This window comes from Lacerta agilis, chromosome 1 (assembly GCF_009819535.1).
Source record: "Lacerta agilis isolate rLacAgi1 chromosome 1, rLacAgi1.pri, whole genome shotgun sequence".
NCBI classification, from domain to species: Eukaryota; Metazoa; Chordata; class Lepidosauria; order Squamata; family Lacertidae; genus Lacerta; species Lacerta agilis.
Window position 1 is genome coordinate 112,126,301 of NC_046312.1, and position 16,672 is coordinate 112,142,972.

General features: G+C 40.0%; 1 protein-coding gene across 2 annotated transcripts in view; it reads right to left on the reverse strand.

The window, feature by feature from the left end:
• Positions 1-3,347: 3,347 nt before the first annotated feature.
• The window catches only part of AGPS (alkylglycerone phosphate synthase), a 48,462-nt gene continuing 35,137 nt past the window's right edge, over positions 3,348-16,672 (reverse strand). For both annotated transcript variants that reach the window (XM_033167490.1, XM_033167481.1), the window contains exons 14-20: positions 16,148-16,260; positions 14,639-14,708; positions 13,346-13,407; positions 11,848-11,937; positions 10,753-10,852; positions 10,068-10,125; positions 3,348-3,909 (exon numbers count right to left, since the gene is read on the reverse strand). In XM_033167490.1, coding sequence (XP_033023381.1) covers positions 3,788-3,909; positions 10,068-10,125; positions 10,753-10,852; positions 11,848-11,937; positions 13,346-13,407; positions 14,639-14,708; positions 16,148-16,260 — 615 coding nt within the window. In that variant the 3' untranslated portion in view covers positions 3,348-3,787. The remainder of the gene's footprint in view (positions 3,910-10,067; positions 10,126-10,752; positions 10,853-11,847; positions 11,938-13,345; positions 13,408-14,638; positions 14,709-16,147; positions 16,261-16,672) is intronic.

A 16,672-nucleotide genomic window follows, 5' to 3' on the forward strand; every position in this document is an offset into this window, starting at 1 on the left:
AAAGTATTAATTTAATCGGCTTAAGGAGAAATTTCAGGAACATTTTGTTTGATTAATAAGCTTTTATAATCTCAACATTATAACTGTAGTTGTACAATTACCTGTTCAGTATATGATAAACATGGTTTCACGTTATGAGCCAAAAACTCAATTGTATTTTTTTAGTTGCTTAGTACACTATTCTAGTGGACAAGACTGGTTAATTTCATCTAGGGCCCAAAAGATGTTATGTTACATAAGTTTTCGTGTGTGCAATAATAACAAAAATGCAGCTGTGGCAGATTCCAATTTGGACTGAGACTGCAGTGGTAGCAGAAGGGGTTAGTGGTTGCAGTCCAGACCCACATTGCCCACTCTCCACTGCCATTAAAAACCACCACTGTGATTCTAGTGCAGACACACTTAACATAACCTGGTTTGGTCCTTAGAATAAGAGGCACCCTCAATGTAAAACGATTCCTAAGAAGGAAAACCAACTTTCCCAGAGATTTCTGAACCAAAAAACCTATGGACTGGTAAGAACCCTGCATCTAACCTTCTGGAAAAGTACACAAATATACACCCCATTGCAAAGAGATGTAACAGTCAGTAACATGTTTTACAGGCTTGAACTCTGCCCAAATAGGAAATGTTTTTTAGCCAGGACCTAAAGAGCTTATTTTAAGCAATCACACACGCACACACCCCTACCTCACATATCACCCGTGGGAATCTAGATTCTCTTCCCCTTCACACCACTACAAACCGGTATCGAGACTCCTAACAGATTTAAGCAGATTGCAATTCTCCATGCATGCAAGCACCACTCAAGGCCTTAGTTGTGTGGAATAGGTTTCCTGGTTCTTAGTATCCTGCCCGTTACTGTGGCATTGGAGCAAATCAGTAAATGAAAATATAGCCAACTGTGCCATATTTCAAACAGAGTTATGCTCTGCCCAGGTATCACGCTGATGGTTCAGTTACAATGCTCTAATTTTAAACAGAAGATTAAAAAATCCTAGGAATCCAAAGTGTTACATTATGTATGTCCTGTAGGATTTGAGTCGCTCCTTCTTTGAACTCAAGATACTCACAGCATTGCGCTGGGAATTCTCAAATATTTGCCAATCAGCATGCAGTGGGTTGTTGTTTTTTTTACACATTCCCTACTTAAAGCAACTGAGGAAGGCTCTGCTTCACCAGCTTCACATTCAATGAGAGGTTCCAATGGTTTTAGCAAGAACACAGAATCTCTAGTCACCCCTCTCGTTTGCTTCTGGTCAGGTGGAAAGGGGGGCATGGAAAGCAGTGCTGTGTTTTGAATGCCAGTCCCTCCCTACCATGAGGCACTGCAATACTGCAGATACCTTGAACCTTCAGCAAAATGAACGGTCAGGAGGGTTCAGATTATGGCCAGGTGTCCCAAAGCCAAGTGTGTGCCCCTAAAATAGCTTTATACCTGCCCCCATTTTTGGTTAACCTTTAGCGCCACACTGGATGCTGGAGGGTTCCCTGCCATCTCTTCCCAGATGTCACTCCTGAAGGCCAGAAGAAGGCTGGCTTGAGTGTGGTTGCACATATATGGTCCTTAGAAGCCTAGTCAAGAGTGAGTGATTCAAGTCTTACAACTTCAGTGAAAAGATGCTAGGATGTTTCAACTCACCATTAGAGAAAGCTAAATGAATGTTCTTGCGTATCCTTCACCAATACTTTTGGCCATGTTGGTGTGTCATGAATACACTGTAAATAGCTTTCCATTTGAAAATTTTCACTTTTTAATGAGCATCTCGGTCTTTTGAATTAGCACTCACACACTTGCATATGTTTTACAGGTGCTCTTGTTAACGCTCCAAACGATTTAACCATTTCAACAAGGAAGAAAACGAAATAAGGTCTAGCAAAATAGACGTAAGTAAAGCAATTTACAATATGTTCACAGTAATCTGGATTGTATCTTTTCCCCCCAAACCTATCCACTTTTTGCAGCTCTCCCCACTTACTTCGTTAGATAGGAAAGTGTGAACAAGACACAAGTTTATACTTCATGATTTGAACACTCCTTGTCATCTATTTATCTATAAGCTTATGAAAAATATCCCCATAGGGCATTTCCCTGTGCAATTTCCAGTAACAAAGGGTTAGGAAACCTATAATTAAGTAAATCAATTAAGCACCATAAGTGAAACTACACATTTGGAAATAGAATAAACTTGGTCAGAGCAAGCAAAAATAATCAGGAAATTAAACTTTTGCTATCAAAAAGGCAATTTTATTCCCTGAAACAAACATCTGATCCTAGATATGGTGCTCATTAGGCACATGAAAACACTCTTTTTCCTATCAAAACCAAAACTGAGTACCCTGGTGTAACCAGATTGATGCCAATGAGGATACCTTGTACATGGTTAAGAAACAAAAATCTTAATGTTGTGCTCAGTCTTAATGTTTACTATAGGTGCAGACTTTAGTAGAGAGTAATTCAGGCCAATCACGCTGCAATTTTATTTTTTTTAAAACACCTTGTGGATTAAATTTTTAAAGGACTATCTGGATTGCATTCATGAGTTTTGGTAAGACCAACAGCAAACTGACAATCGTCATGAAATATTATACATTGGGTCTGTTTTTAAGGTGCTTTAGGGCACGAATGCAGTAGCTATGATTTGACCATACACTGCTTTGAGTTGACATGCTGGGTTAAGATTAAATAGCAAAAATTTAGTGGTCAGATTAGGACAGGATGTTTAACTGATGTGTTCAAACTTCACATTTGTTACTAATTGCTAGCAGACATTAACATAAACATTATTTGGGGGGAGTGTCACAATTGCAGATATTTATGTTTAAAGCTTTTTCAGATACATATATATAGAATCTTTAAGAACTGGTGCCTAAAAATGTAGGTATTTATAGGCAGAATTAAATTATTTTAACCACTCTAAGGTAGGTTTCATTCTAATGCTTTCTGATACTGTTTAGAAAAGCATGGCATTTTATTTTTGTGGAGTAAATGATTACACTCATAGCTAGCAGTCAAAATTTAAAATAGACTGTTTCAGAATTGAAATGGCCAAAACTCCAAATTACACTTCTGGAGAAACAGAATTAACAGGACCGTTTGTCTACTTGGGAAATTTTGCCCTGTAAAAGAATCAGCAGGGGAAAATTATGAAAGCACTACACTTTGTTTAACAAAGATAAAGTGTGTTTTTCTGTATTTAAAAATAAATGTTTGCTTTTTGGAGTCAGTAAGTATTGTTCAGAACATTAAGTTACAAATGCTATTGAGACTACACTTTTTGAACTTTCAGTAATACCAGATAGGGGGAACTAGCAATCCAAAATTCTTTTCGAGTATTGATTTAAAAAAAAAATTGCAGCATGGCATAAATTTCATTGCCTGTTTAAAATTTCAATAGAAAAGCTGTTTTATATAAATATAAACCCATTTTTCATCTGCTTCTCAGAAGTGCTGCTTTGTCAAGAACGTCTCCTATGACAGAAACATTTAGTATCCGCCTTAGCTATTCTTGCACTATAGCAGGGGAAGCCATCCAAACAGGTTATCTGTTAGATTGACATTAGTATACTTTGGGCTGGTTGTGTGTGAGAAACGTTTTGGAGTACTCTGTGGGAAGTGTGCTATGAGTTAATTGTATGATCACATTTAACTGAAGAAAATTAAAGATGTAAGGAGTGAACAGCTTTCAAATTGGGTCCATGCTATATCTGGATACTGGGATAGCCATGAGACTCATAAATGATGGTGGTGGTTTTTTTGTAATTTCAGTTTGGATAGTAACCAGGCTTATAAAAGGTTCCTGTTTCCAAAGATGTTATCGGGGTCCACAAATTGTTTGACAGATTTCAGCATCCCATAGCCAACATCTGAGATGCTGTCTTTCAGCCACTGCTTCCGTAACTTGCCCACTGGAAAGAAAAAGGGAAGGGGGAAAAAAAGTCTTTAATATTCACCATAATAGCAGGAGCCAATCAATCTTGTGACCATGAATGAACAAACACTGGGTGATAAATGCTTTTATTCAAAAATGAGAAATGTTTTGCTTTATTTGATTTATTGAGCCCACCAGACTATCAAGCTCATTAAGCTCGATGTACTCCCAGAGGAATCCTGTGTTCCACACTGCTTACTCTCTTTACAAAGTATGAAATTTAGATAAAGTTTAGGCCAAGATAGTGCGTCACATTAAAAATTAAATTAAAGCTGCATATATTCTGAACGGTGTGAGCAGGATATATCGAGGTACTGCAAAGGAAACACCAATCCTTAGGCTTACTTTTTTATATACATACAAAAAATATGTAGGTTTTCATACAAAGAGGCTTTTAATGTTGAGCTCTTAAACGTACACGAAGTGGATGCAGCTGCAGGAAGTTACTTAAAAAATAATAATCAAAAAAATCTGGCCAACAAGCCAGGAAGCATGTTTCTCACAAAAGTGGATGGTTGAACTTAAGGCTGCAATCCTGTACCCATTTACCTGGAAGGATGTCCCCACTGAGCTCAATGGAACTTACACCTGAGTAAAACATATATACGATTGTGCTGTTAACTATGTGTACAATGAAGATTGCCATGACCTTTGTGCGACTTATTATATCCTAGGCAATACGAGTACTAACTCAGTTTTCTGACTTCAATTATAATCTATTTATTTTATTAATTAAAATTATACCCCACCCTTTCTCCCCAAAGAGCCCAAGGGCGACTAATAGCAAGTGATAAAACAATTTGAATGCAGTTGTGGATCTACAACAATCAAACATAAAGGTACAGATTTTTATTTTTTATTAACCATCAGTTGTGTCTTTTAAGGGCTGTTAATTACTTGAGTATTTTAATTATTGACTGAATAAGTCAAGGCAGACACCCATTTGTATTTGCTAGCTTCAACCAGGGCTCCTTTGGGAGGAAGGCCATAAATGTAACAAACAAACAAACAAACAAAGGGCATGATCCATTTGTATAAGGCAATATGCCACAGCCCCTGCCTCTTCCACACATTTGCAACTAAATTCAACCCATCTTGCATGGCCCATTCTACCTAAAGTGTCGTTCAAATAATTAATGACGGGGATTACCAAAGGAGAGCAGAGCATTTTTGTTTCTTTTCTCTGAGGAATACAAACTGTGTTGCAGAGCTGACTAAACAGCATAGGCTAGGAGAAAAAAAAGAGCCTGATCTGTTTTCTAAGTATTTGGCAAAAGCACAAGCCAATTATTGGCATCAAATTCATATGGCAACCTCAAACGTATAACCAGCGTGGTTTGGAGAGAGAGAGAGTATGGAAAATGCATGTTTTCTTAGAAAAAGATGGGCATTTTCCTGTGGCCATATTCCTGTTCTCTATTTGGCAACGCTGACATTCCAAGGACGGCAGAGATCTCTCAAGTCCAACCACCCACATTCCAGTTAGAGCTAAAGAGACAATGAATAGTCTATGCTATTATCCGCTATTATCCGTAATATTGTTTCGGCGAACATATCCTGTGGTTATGGATGTAATTGTCTCAAGAAGACTGAAAACAACTGGTCCAACAAGATGGAGCACATTAAAGCCACAGCAGGATGTCCGACAGCTAGCATGCCTGTCTTTCCCCCACCTCCCGTAATAATGCAATTCCACGAGGGACTGAACTGATAGTCTCAGACGCTGCACCAAACAGCCATTGCATATTTAATGAAGTCGCTCACCAAGTGCTTGAAAACAGAAGGTGCTCGGAGTGCATCATTAGTTCTGTCAGAGTGATAATTTACACATCTATCTTGTCACATTTTCTATGCTTTATACTTTTGCAATAATAAATCTAACATACATTTGATTAGCGAACCGGAAAGCCAAGGGGGGGGGAGCCATACAGCGGACATTGGTGGTCCTTTATGAACGCACTTGATAAAAAAATTAACCCCTTTGTTGCATAAAGTTACAAGCTGCATGTCCTTAGTGCTTAGCACAACTACGGCAAACCAAGGTTTCATTTAAAAAAGGAGCAACACCATTTTGTCTTCCTTGAGGAACAAAGAAAGACTCTTTGAATCAGATGGCTATCCGGTGTTTCCAGCCTGCAGGGAGACTTTCTCATTCCCACCTGACCATGCCAAGGATTCTTGCAAGCACAACATGTGCTCTACCACTGAGCTAGAGATATACAAACTTCCTGTCCACCTGGCTGCATAAATCCATGACTTCTCAGTGAATACTTTCTACTAGCGAACTCCCTCGGACCATTCTGGGATATCTGATGCCTATTTCACAGATCCGAAGTATCTGTTCATGCAGCAGTCACTGAGTGACTGACATACGTGTCAACCAGCATGAAGGATTCATGCTGTATGCCTTTAATCTAGATCTGCTTCTGTCTTGTAGGCATTTTGCCTGCAGGTCAACCTGTAGCATAATTGGGTATTATTATTTTTTTGCAATAATTACTGTAGAGCCTATCATGACTGACAGGCTGCATTTATGCTTATTTGCAGTTCTGACCAGCTACCCATTGCAATACTTGCTTTCCACCTGCCTTCCCTGTCTCTTAATATCATTAGCTGGTCTGCTCTGATGTCATAGTTAGGTGACTTGAGACTCTAAACTACAATTGCGGGTTGAAAATGCACGACCGCCATTTGTTCAATTAACCCATAAATATCACCTAGATGGAGGGCAATGGCTTTTAACCACAACCTTGTGTGCACAAATCAGCTGAGCAAACTGTTCAATGGAAACAGGCACAAAGATGATGAAGCCCAATACATTTTAATCACTAACAGTATTTAAGAACCTAGAACTTTTGGTAGATTTTTGAGAGCCCTTTCACCACATGGTGTTTTACTTCTGGGCACTTATACTCATAGTAATCCAGGATCATCAATGAAAATGTGTTATAACATTCTGCTATGCTTAGCATAATATGAGGGGTGCAATTCAACATCAAACTCTTCCAATCTGTGCAGTGCAGCTTGCCAGATGTTACAACTCTCTCTCTCTCTCTCTCTCTCTCTCTCTCTCTCTCTCTCTCTCTCACACACACACACACACACACACACACACACTATGTTCTAGGCGTTGTCCCAACCCAATTTTGGGAAGGGGCAGGGAGGAGAGGACTATTGCAGAAGCAGAAGTCCTTGCTCAGGGCTTCCACCGATGGGACTGCTTAGGTCAGGCTTTGTCAAACTCGGCCCTCCAGGTGTTTTGGCCTACGACTCCCATGATCTCTAGCTAGCAGGACCAGTGGTCAAGGATGATGGGAATTGTAGCCTCAAAACATCCAGAGGGCCAAGGTTGAGAAAGCCTGAATCCCCACCACATATTTGTAGACTGGTGCCAGAGACTGGCAACACTGAACAACCTGTGGCTAGAAATAAGACTTGCTAATGCAAGTCTTGGACATGGAAAGGTCCGCAATCCACACTCCCCTGTTTTTCTGGCATTTTGGAGAATAGTGAAGAGGGCATGGAAGGGAAGAAGAAAAAGTCCAGACTGACTCTACATGGGAGTGTGGAAAGTAAATCCTAGTTGCCCCAATCATTGAAAATATGCTCCCATTGGATGGAGAGGAGAACATATCAGCGCATGGACCATTGGATGGAAAAAGGTAAGGAGAATTTCGCTGAACATTTTGCTTCAAGCCCTTAGTTGACATTGCATATTCATTATGCCATGTTCTCCCTATCATTAGCTCTTGTCAAAGGTTGGCATTCAATGAGTTTTAGGTTAAACGTTAAATTGTTCTTCATTGGTTTATTTGTGAAGTTTTTTATTTTTTTGAAGCAACTTCTCTTAAGTGTCTCAAGTTTTGTTTCCACAGCAGGTGGCTGCTTCTCAGGAACCTGTCCTGTAGAGTGAACAGTTGCTGCATGCGGAAATGGTAACTATTTAAGTTTCTAGAATAAACTCTGCTGTATAAACTACCCAGTCCCTTCCTTAAAACAACAAACACCATGAAGATTGAATTAAACAGGCTTTATATTCCTTATAGCCCCAAGTCTCAGACTACATCTGTTTTGTTTGATACACAAAACCGGAGTTAAAATAGCTCCATTTATCACAACATGATTGTAGGCAGACTAACCAGGCTGTCTGTTTCCAGATAGTGAAAGCAACTGTTATTAATCACAATTATAGGGCAAACACTGAGGAGGAATTGCATCAATATTCTTCCTCACAGAGGAACTAAAAAGCAATGCTGGGAATGTCACAGGAAGGCCTGAAGGTCAGTAAATAATAATAATAATAATAATAATAATAATAATAATAATAATTTAAAAAAGAGGATACAACCAGTTTAATCCTAAACAGTAAACTCCAGGAACATTGAGATACACAGGAGGAATTTAACACACAATATTAGATCCGATCACCACAGAAACGCCATTGGCAAAGCGGGGTGTGGTGTGTGTGTGTGTCGGGGGGGGGGAGAGAGTTTCAAGCTTGTTTCGTCATGTGCTCTATGCCATAGAAGACAATTGCCACCATCAATTTATTAATTGCCTTCTAAACAACCATCTCAAGGCGATTTACAAGATGGAGGGGGAAAGGACCCAATGTGCCGGAATTGTAGCCATTGACTTCACAATTCCTTATACACTGGTACCTCAGTTTTTGAACTGGAAGACCGTTCGACTTCCGAAACATTCGAAAACTGAGGCGCAAAGGGCGGTCTGCCAATTCAATAGAGAAAAGTGTGAAAAACAACAGATACGCAGCGGAAGCTGTTCCAACTTCCGAGGCACGTTCGAAAACAGAAGCATTTACTTCTGGGTTTTTGGCATTCAAAAACCAAAACATTCGGCAACAGAGACATCCAAAAACCGAGGTACCACTGTACACCATTCTAGTAAATTCTCCCACGCTCCGTTTTTGCAACAGTATTGCATGCAATATTTCTATCTCTAGGATCAGGACAGGAAACAGTAAGACATTTTGCATATATATTTATCCCGATTCATAGAATCATAGGATTGTAGAGTTGGAAGGGACCATGCGGACCACCTAGTCCAACCCCCTGCAATGCAGGAATCTTTCACCCAACATGGGGCTCGAACCCATGACCCTGAGATTAAGAGTCTCACGCTCTATCGACTGAGCTATACTGTTCTCAAACATGTATACAGAAATGCTCTAGACTCAGCCTGTTGGGTCTCATCGTGTTTCTGGTGTGTGGTGCTCTCTGCTGTAGTGGTCAGGCTGTACCCTTGAAGGGCCAGAGGAATCAATGAGACAGCAGGGGCAAGACACCCGCATGGCCTAACCCCAAACGGAATACTGTGGCCTCGGAACAGTCAGTGGTGGCTTAGGCAGCTCAGGGTATCCTACTGTCTTCCTTCCAAAAAGCCATTTCAGATGTATGGCAAGGTCTCCCACTACACCCTTACCAGTCATACGGACAGCACAGGGTTGATAGAGAACTGTCAGACCACTGGTTTTTAGCATATTACAGTTATAATGATGGCATATAGGAAAAGAGGGAGACTAGTGCTAACTAGCTACTGATGCTACCATATCAACTTGTGCTCAGAAACCATTAGGGAGTCTGTGCAGATCCAGAAGCACTGGCTTAATGTGCTCCTGAGCCACCTTCCTGATGCAAAAAGGTTTTCATCAGCAGCCCCTTGGCTGGGGCGCAGGAGAATATTTCTTCTGACAACCATTTAAAATAGGCGACACCTAGGGTTGGAAATATCGGTCTATTTCTAATCACTCTTATTTCTAATCACTGTTAGTTTCACACATGTGTTCAGTTATAGGTCTGCTCCATCCCGTTTTCTACTACTTAACTGCGTTGCAACATTTGGAGAAGTGTGCAATCTGAAGGATAGCTATGTGTTATGTATCTGAGTATTAGTCCATGAAATGCAGATCAGATCAGTTCGCTTTAAAACATGGACTGAACCAAGCTCGGCATCATCGCAGAAGTTAACCATGTCAAAGTCTTGAAAGTCATGTTCATAATAAGAAATCTCCCAAAGCTCTCCTGCATAACATGAGTAGCACCACAAAGCTAGGCTTAACCGCATTATACAAAAACGGGTATCAAACACTTCTATGTAAGTAACTAGAAACATTACCTCCATGATGATGTGACAGGCTTCCTCCATTAGCAAGGATTTCTTCTCTAGCTGACACCTAAAGAATGCAAATAGCTCAATTATTCACTAAGCTCAATGTTGATGTAGCAAGGTCTGGACAATTACACACCTTTCATTCGTTTTAAATACTAGCAAACAAACAATACAATGCAATTGAGATTATTTACACATTCTGCCAAGTTTAGAAGTGGTTTACATATTGCAAAATAGTTGTATTCCACCCTCCTATTGGGGGATAGGTTTTCACCACACGTTACTGGAAGTCCACATAAATGAAGGAGCTACAACTCCTCTCAAAGGCTGGCAAAGATAGGAAGCATCTCAGCTTGGAATATTGACATATACAGGGTTGGAGCCATCTACAAAAAGGGCTCCTTCTGTTCGTGGAATTGAGGAAGGGGATGGGGTGGGGGACAACAATTCCACACTTCTCCTTGCTGACCTTGTTCTGTAGGTTTCCCCAGCTCTCTGGAGCAGCTTCTCGGGGAGGGGGGGAAGAAATCGGCAGAAACTGTTCCCCACTTTTTCCTGGTGGAAGGATCTCATGAGCGGAACCTCTCACCACAAGGAGTCTGCCTCTAACTTTCAGTTTTACTTGTTATAGTGAATGAATTACTACAGCCAAGTATTATACAACATGAAAGCGATAAATAGTTACAATTACCTCTATTTCTTCATAAACGTGAACAGGGTCACTTAATCCTCTGTAGTTAAAGCCCAAATAGAAATAGACACAGGCGCCAGCATCGTAGGTCTGTGTCACCCTGTGATACAAAAGGTATTTGTTAGATCAAGTACCACACTGTTCTACACATAATAACATAAGCCGAGCCTGCTAGATTAGGCCTATTGAGTTCAGCATCCTGTTCTCACCGTGGGTGACAAGATGCCTTGGGGGGGGGGAGCCTGCAAGGTGGACATCAGCACAAGGGCACCCTGTCCATCTGTGATTCCTGGCAACCGGTATTCAGAGACCCATCTCCTCCTACTATGGAGGCACAACATAGCCATTGTGGCTAGCAGCTGCTGATAACCTTTGCTGGATCCTCTTTCCAAGTTATCTAACTGGGTGCCCATCACCTGCAGGAGCAAGCTCCGTGATTTAACTATGCACTTGCTTTTATCTTTCAACATTCAGCTTCACTCACATGCCCAAGAGTTCTAGTGTTATGAGGGAGAAAAACCTCTCTATATCCGCTTTCTATGTGCCACGTATCATGTTATGAACTGTAATCCCCAGGACCGTTTTGCCCTTGTCTGAACCTTTTCCAACTCTACAATATACTTTTTAGGTACAGTGACCAGAAAGGCACAAAAGCTGCAAGAAGAAGAAGGAGAAGGAGAACTATGCTTGAAGTTTAATTGTACACTCCTGATGAAGACCACTATAATAAATACGAGATAGCTTTACTAGGTAAAAATGGCTATCAGCACTCATTAATAGGGCCAAAAGGAGGAAAGTAGCAATGCAATACAAAGTGGTAAACTTATGCTCCACCAATGCCATAATGTACACACTGTTACACTTTGGTATTTGCATATGTACAGAAAAAAAATGATAGGATGAAGCCACCAATCCTGGCATTGGGTAGTGGGAGAGGGTGGATCTACCGGACAGTATAGTTGTGGTGTCCCAAAACCAAGATCTGGCCCTTTCCCCCAACCACCTCAAATCAAAAGAATATCAAGACTGCAACTACCCCTAATTTAGACTGATTTCATTCAGTTCCATAGGCAGCTGAAATTTAATGTGTCTTACCGACAGGAAACGAAAGGTGCAAACTGAACGCCTCTTTCTTTGCATTCTCTTACTATTCTTTCCTTCACATTCCGGCAAAGGTCTAGAACCCTGAAACAAAATACAACCGAGAAGTTAAAAGAAATCTCCACTTATTTTGTGCACATATTTATTATGAGATTTGTGTGAGATTTATATTGCATTTAAGTAGGGTTTTTTTTTTTACAATTTGTGTTAAATTGAAGCACATTTTGTTTCGTTAAAAGAAATGATTCTACGTTTAAGTTTGTTGTGCAATTTTATCTGTCAGAACTGTAAGTTTATAAGTGTTAGGGAGCCAAGGTTAAATTCAGCTTGTTTGCTTCAAAACACTGGATGCCAGAAAAGAATAAAGTTTAGTAGGATTCTAAATGCAATGTTTAGACATACTAACGTTTGCAATGCAAAAAGAAAATGGCTGAGTTTACAGATGAAAAAAAATGTAAAAAGTCACATAGCTCTCCGGGACTAATGGGCTGTTCCTGGTGGAGGAAGATTTTTTTTTTTTTGCTATATTTCCTTATTTCTCAAAAACATTTCCTTCTTTGTTATAGCTGTGGCATCTATTGCAATATTTTGCCCAACAGCTCACCACTTAGGTTTCCTCTTCTAGTTAGGTGTATCTACTGCATAATCTGACAAAGCAGATACTGTATATTTCTGCCAAGCTCCTCCTAACATTAATCCTGCAACAGATAACATGGCCCACAATGACTCAGTAAATGCTCCTATGTAAGATGTCGATGGGCATGGCTTGCAAACTGCTTGCATGGGATGCAAGTATTTCATGTGAACTAAATCTACATTTGTTGTTTCAAAACTGCGATGACCCTGAAGAAAGTCAAAATTACGTAATGTACAGTATAGATACAGAAGAGCTTCTCACAAATGGAAGGCCTAATCCAGAAAATTGCGTTTATGCATGTAGGACATGAACACTGTATTTGGAAAATGATAATGGTTAAGAATAATTACGCATGTGGAACATGACGAAGCTCGTCTAGATACTATCTGTGAGCCCAACGGCCTCCTAGAATTGTAGAACAATACGACTATATTTGGATGGTCTTCGGAAAACAGTTATGTATACAGGAAGCCATTCACTTGCTTATCAGCTGAGAGAAATCAGCTGTTTTCTCAATATATTCTTGGATAAAAATCAGTGGTTTGTTTAATTCAACAAACAACCATGGCTGTCAACTTTTTTTGCGGGAAATTCCCTTATTCCAGCGCTGTTTCCCATTGCATAAAAAGGGAAAGTTGACAGCTATGGCCGTTTCCCAATGCAAAAAAAAAGGAAGGTTGACAGCTCTGCAAAAAACCCTCATTAGAAATTCTACTGCTAAAGTAGGTCACACATGGCCTGGAAAATGTATAATCTCACTTTACTAATTTTCGAAAACCTTAGTGACCCTTTTCATATGGTGCACAGCTTTTACAACTTCAGACAATGCAGAAACAGAAAATGCACTGATTTTACCTGTCCCAGGGAACAGATGTTTCAAACGATTCTCCTATTATATAATAATCCATGCCCAGGTCCTATAGAGGAGATCATTTGCAGATTAGAACCCCTAAAGTTATATATCTATAGGCCTCAAACCTGCTACTTTGTATAATTACAGAACCCAAAACATTCAAGTATATTAATATTCTGAGAACATTAATTTGTCAAAGAGACCTAGCACACTCCCACGACCTACTGCATAAATTTGTTTATTCTACCAACTACTTCAAATTGTTATAGTCTTTTTGGCCTTTAGACATCAGGAACACAGCTGACATGTTATCAGGTCAAGTTGTGTGTGGTTTTTTTTAATCAGAAAGAAATTTGCCACTGAGTATTTAGTAGACAGTATCACAGCCCTCAAAGCAAACTAAGTCATGCACTGGGCTTTGAGAAGGAGGCGTAAGGCTCTGGCAGGGTCCTAGAGCCCTCCTACCTCCTTCCTCCAACTGGAAAAGCACTAACTAGGCCTTGGGAATGAGGAGGGACAACACTAGGACCCTGTCTTCCCCTCACCTCTCCTTGGGAGAGCCAGTGTGGTGTAGTGGTTAAGAGCGGTAGACTTGTAATCTGGGGAACTGGGTTCATGTCTCCGCTCCTCCACATGCAGCTGCTGGGTGACCTTGGGCTAGTCACACTTCTTTGAAGTCTCTCAGCCCCACTCACCTCACAGAGTGTTTGTTGTGGGGGAGGAAGGGAAAGGAGAATGTTAGCTGCTTTGAGACTCCTTTGGGTAGTGATAAAGCGGGGTATCAAATCCAAACTCCTCCTCCTCCTCTTCTTCTTCTTCTTCAATAACAGCACAATGGTGGGGACAGATCTGCTGCCAAAAGCAAATGGCCTCGCATCACCTCATTGCTGGCCTGTTCCTGAACAGTGCCTACTGACCTAATGAGATGATCAGGGCTAGGTAGCTGAGAGATCTTTGTTCAAGCTGTTTTGGAGTGGGGTGGGGAGAATGTAGATAGACCCGGATTCAAACTTCCTCCCCATCTAATCCTTCCCAAACAACTAAAGCTGACCGATTCATTTGTCATGGGGTCAATGTGCATCCTGTAGGCAAAACCCTGCAATTACAATTTTTTAGGAAGTGTAACAAGAAAGCAGAGTTGCCCAATATGCATGTTGTTGTTTTGTATATGAATAAACTCTGAACCATTAAAATATGCAACACCTTTCCCCACCCCACCCTTCCTTGTCTCCTATACACAACAGCACAGTACATAATGGGAAATTGGGTTTTTTTAAAAAATAAGAAAGACCTACCCGAAGGTAAGCAATGACAAACGTTAACATGTATCCTCTCTGTCCATTGTCTTCTCCAGCTGCCAGACCACTATAATTTAGGGACAGTAAAATATCATAATACATCAGTTATTCCTATGGCATGAAATGGTTTACAGCAAGGTTGTTTCCAATCAAGAATTTAGGCAGGTAAATTAAGTTCCATTGAAAATGCCCCATTTTAAATGATTTTATGGAAGCCGCTCTGGGAGCCATTTTGGCTAAAGACTGGGGTACAAATGCTCTAATACATATTAAGTTTAAATGTGTGTGTATTTGAGAAACTGACCTAAAAAAATAACAGTGGCAGGACAGCCTTAACTCATTTTCTCTTAAGAAAAAGTAAAATACAAGGCATATAGGAAGAAGAGCAAAGAGGCAGCAAGTACGAGGAAAACATCCTCTAGGTGGAACAAGCTGAGTTTTGGGGTTAGTAGCCATAACAGCTAATAGTGGCTGTCTGTTCCAGTTCTCCTCGTCTTCTAGCTTCAAGACTAGCAAACAGAAGAAAAGGATGATGGGGCAGAGATGTTTGACCAAGAATGAAGAACAGCTCCTACTTTTTAAGCTGCCAGGCTATTCTGTAATTGCTTAATGTTCACAAAGTGTCTATATTTCAGGTGTTTTACTTCTGTCCCCTATCAGCCTGCCCCTTAAATTCACACCTTCTTGAAAGGACATTTTGGTGAGAATGGGAGGTTGAGCGCTGTAACATGTCACTCAGATATTAGGTTAGTGGACCTGTAATGCAGAACATTTGCAAAGTGTCTGTTTTTCCCCATTAAACACAGTGATCTAAGTAATAATTTGTTTAAATGGGAAATAAAGTTGTGGCCCAGACAAATATCTTCACCGTGGTTTCATTGATTATTCCTGTAATCAATCAAACCAGATGGACACAAACCACCCTATCATTACTCAGCTTGTTATTAAAGTGAAATGTTTTCTGTTCCTTTGTAACAGCACAGAGCAATCAGTGACAGGAGGTGGGATACATATAATTAATCAAGTTCTGTTGATTAAATACAATTTCCTTTTTAAAACAGGCTGGCCTGAGTCACGGCTTTAGTCAATAATGCACAGTATTCAGGTATAATGCTCAAAACAATGCTCTCCTTCAGTGCGTTAAGATTTGTTTGTTTAGCGTCACAAAAGTCCCTTTCGTGTGCTACAGAGAAAAGGAAATAGCCGTGAACTCAACTGGACTATGGCAAAATTTATTCAATTTTGTATCACAGTTACCAGGTAAGTCCCAAGAAACATTTGTGCTGAAGCAACTTCAAATGACCCTTGTGTTTTCATGTACATTTTTATGCACTAACCTCTTAGTTAATGTCTACAATTTCATTCTCACTTTCCAAAATGGTTTTGTAGTATTGAAAAATGCACGATACCTCATGATTTCCATAAAATGCCTCTGGTTTTCAGCTCAACATAGATTTTGGACTTTTCAACACATTGCTTAACTATTAAGATATAAAGGTTTCATACCCAAATTTTGCAGCAATATCATAAACTTGCTTTTCATGCTGAAGAACCTTCTCTCTGTCTCCCTCAAAAAGCAAAGTAGCAACACATAGCGCATTGGGATCAAATCCTTTGAACTGTGAAAAGACAGGCATCTCCATTATATGAAGGTAGTTCAGCAAGATACTATTATTCATATTGATCTAACATTTTAAGTCACTTACAATATATTCATTTTCATAACTTATTTTGAACACGGTACAACTCTTCTAAAGCAGATACACAAGCATTTTAGCATAAACAAAAGGCACATTTCAAGGTAACACGGCACATATTTAAAAGTGCAATACTTTAGAGAAACGCTCAAGAGGATGCCGTCAAGAGAACCAATCTGAAAATTCACTTTTACAAATGCAAGCGGGGGGGGGGGGGGGAGTGTGCAACTGAAGTGTTGTAAAGCATCCATTATTCTCTATTCTGTAACCATTTACGACTACTGCCATGTGGATGTTTCTGATAATAAGTGAATCTTTATTTTCTGAACATGAA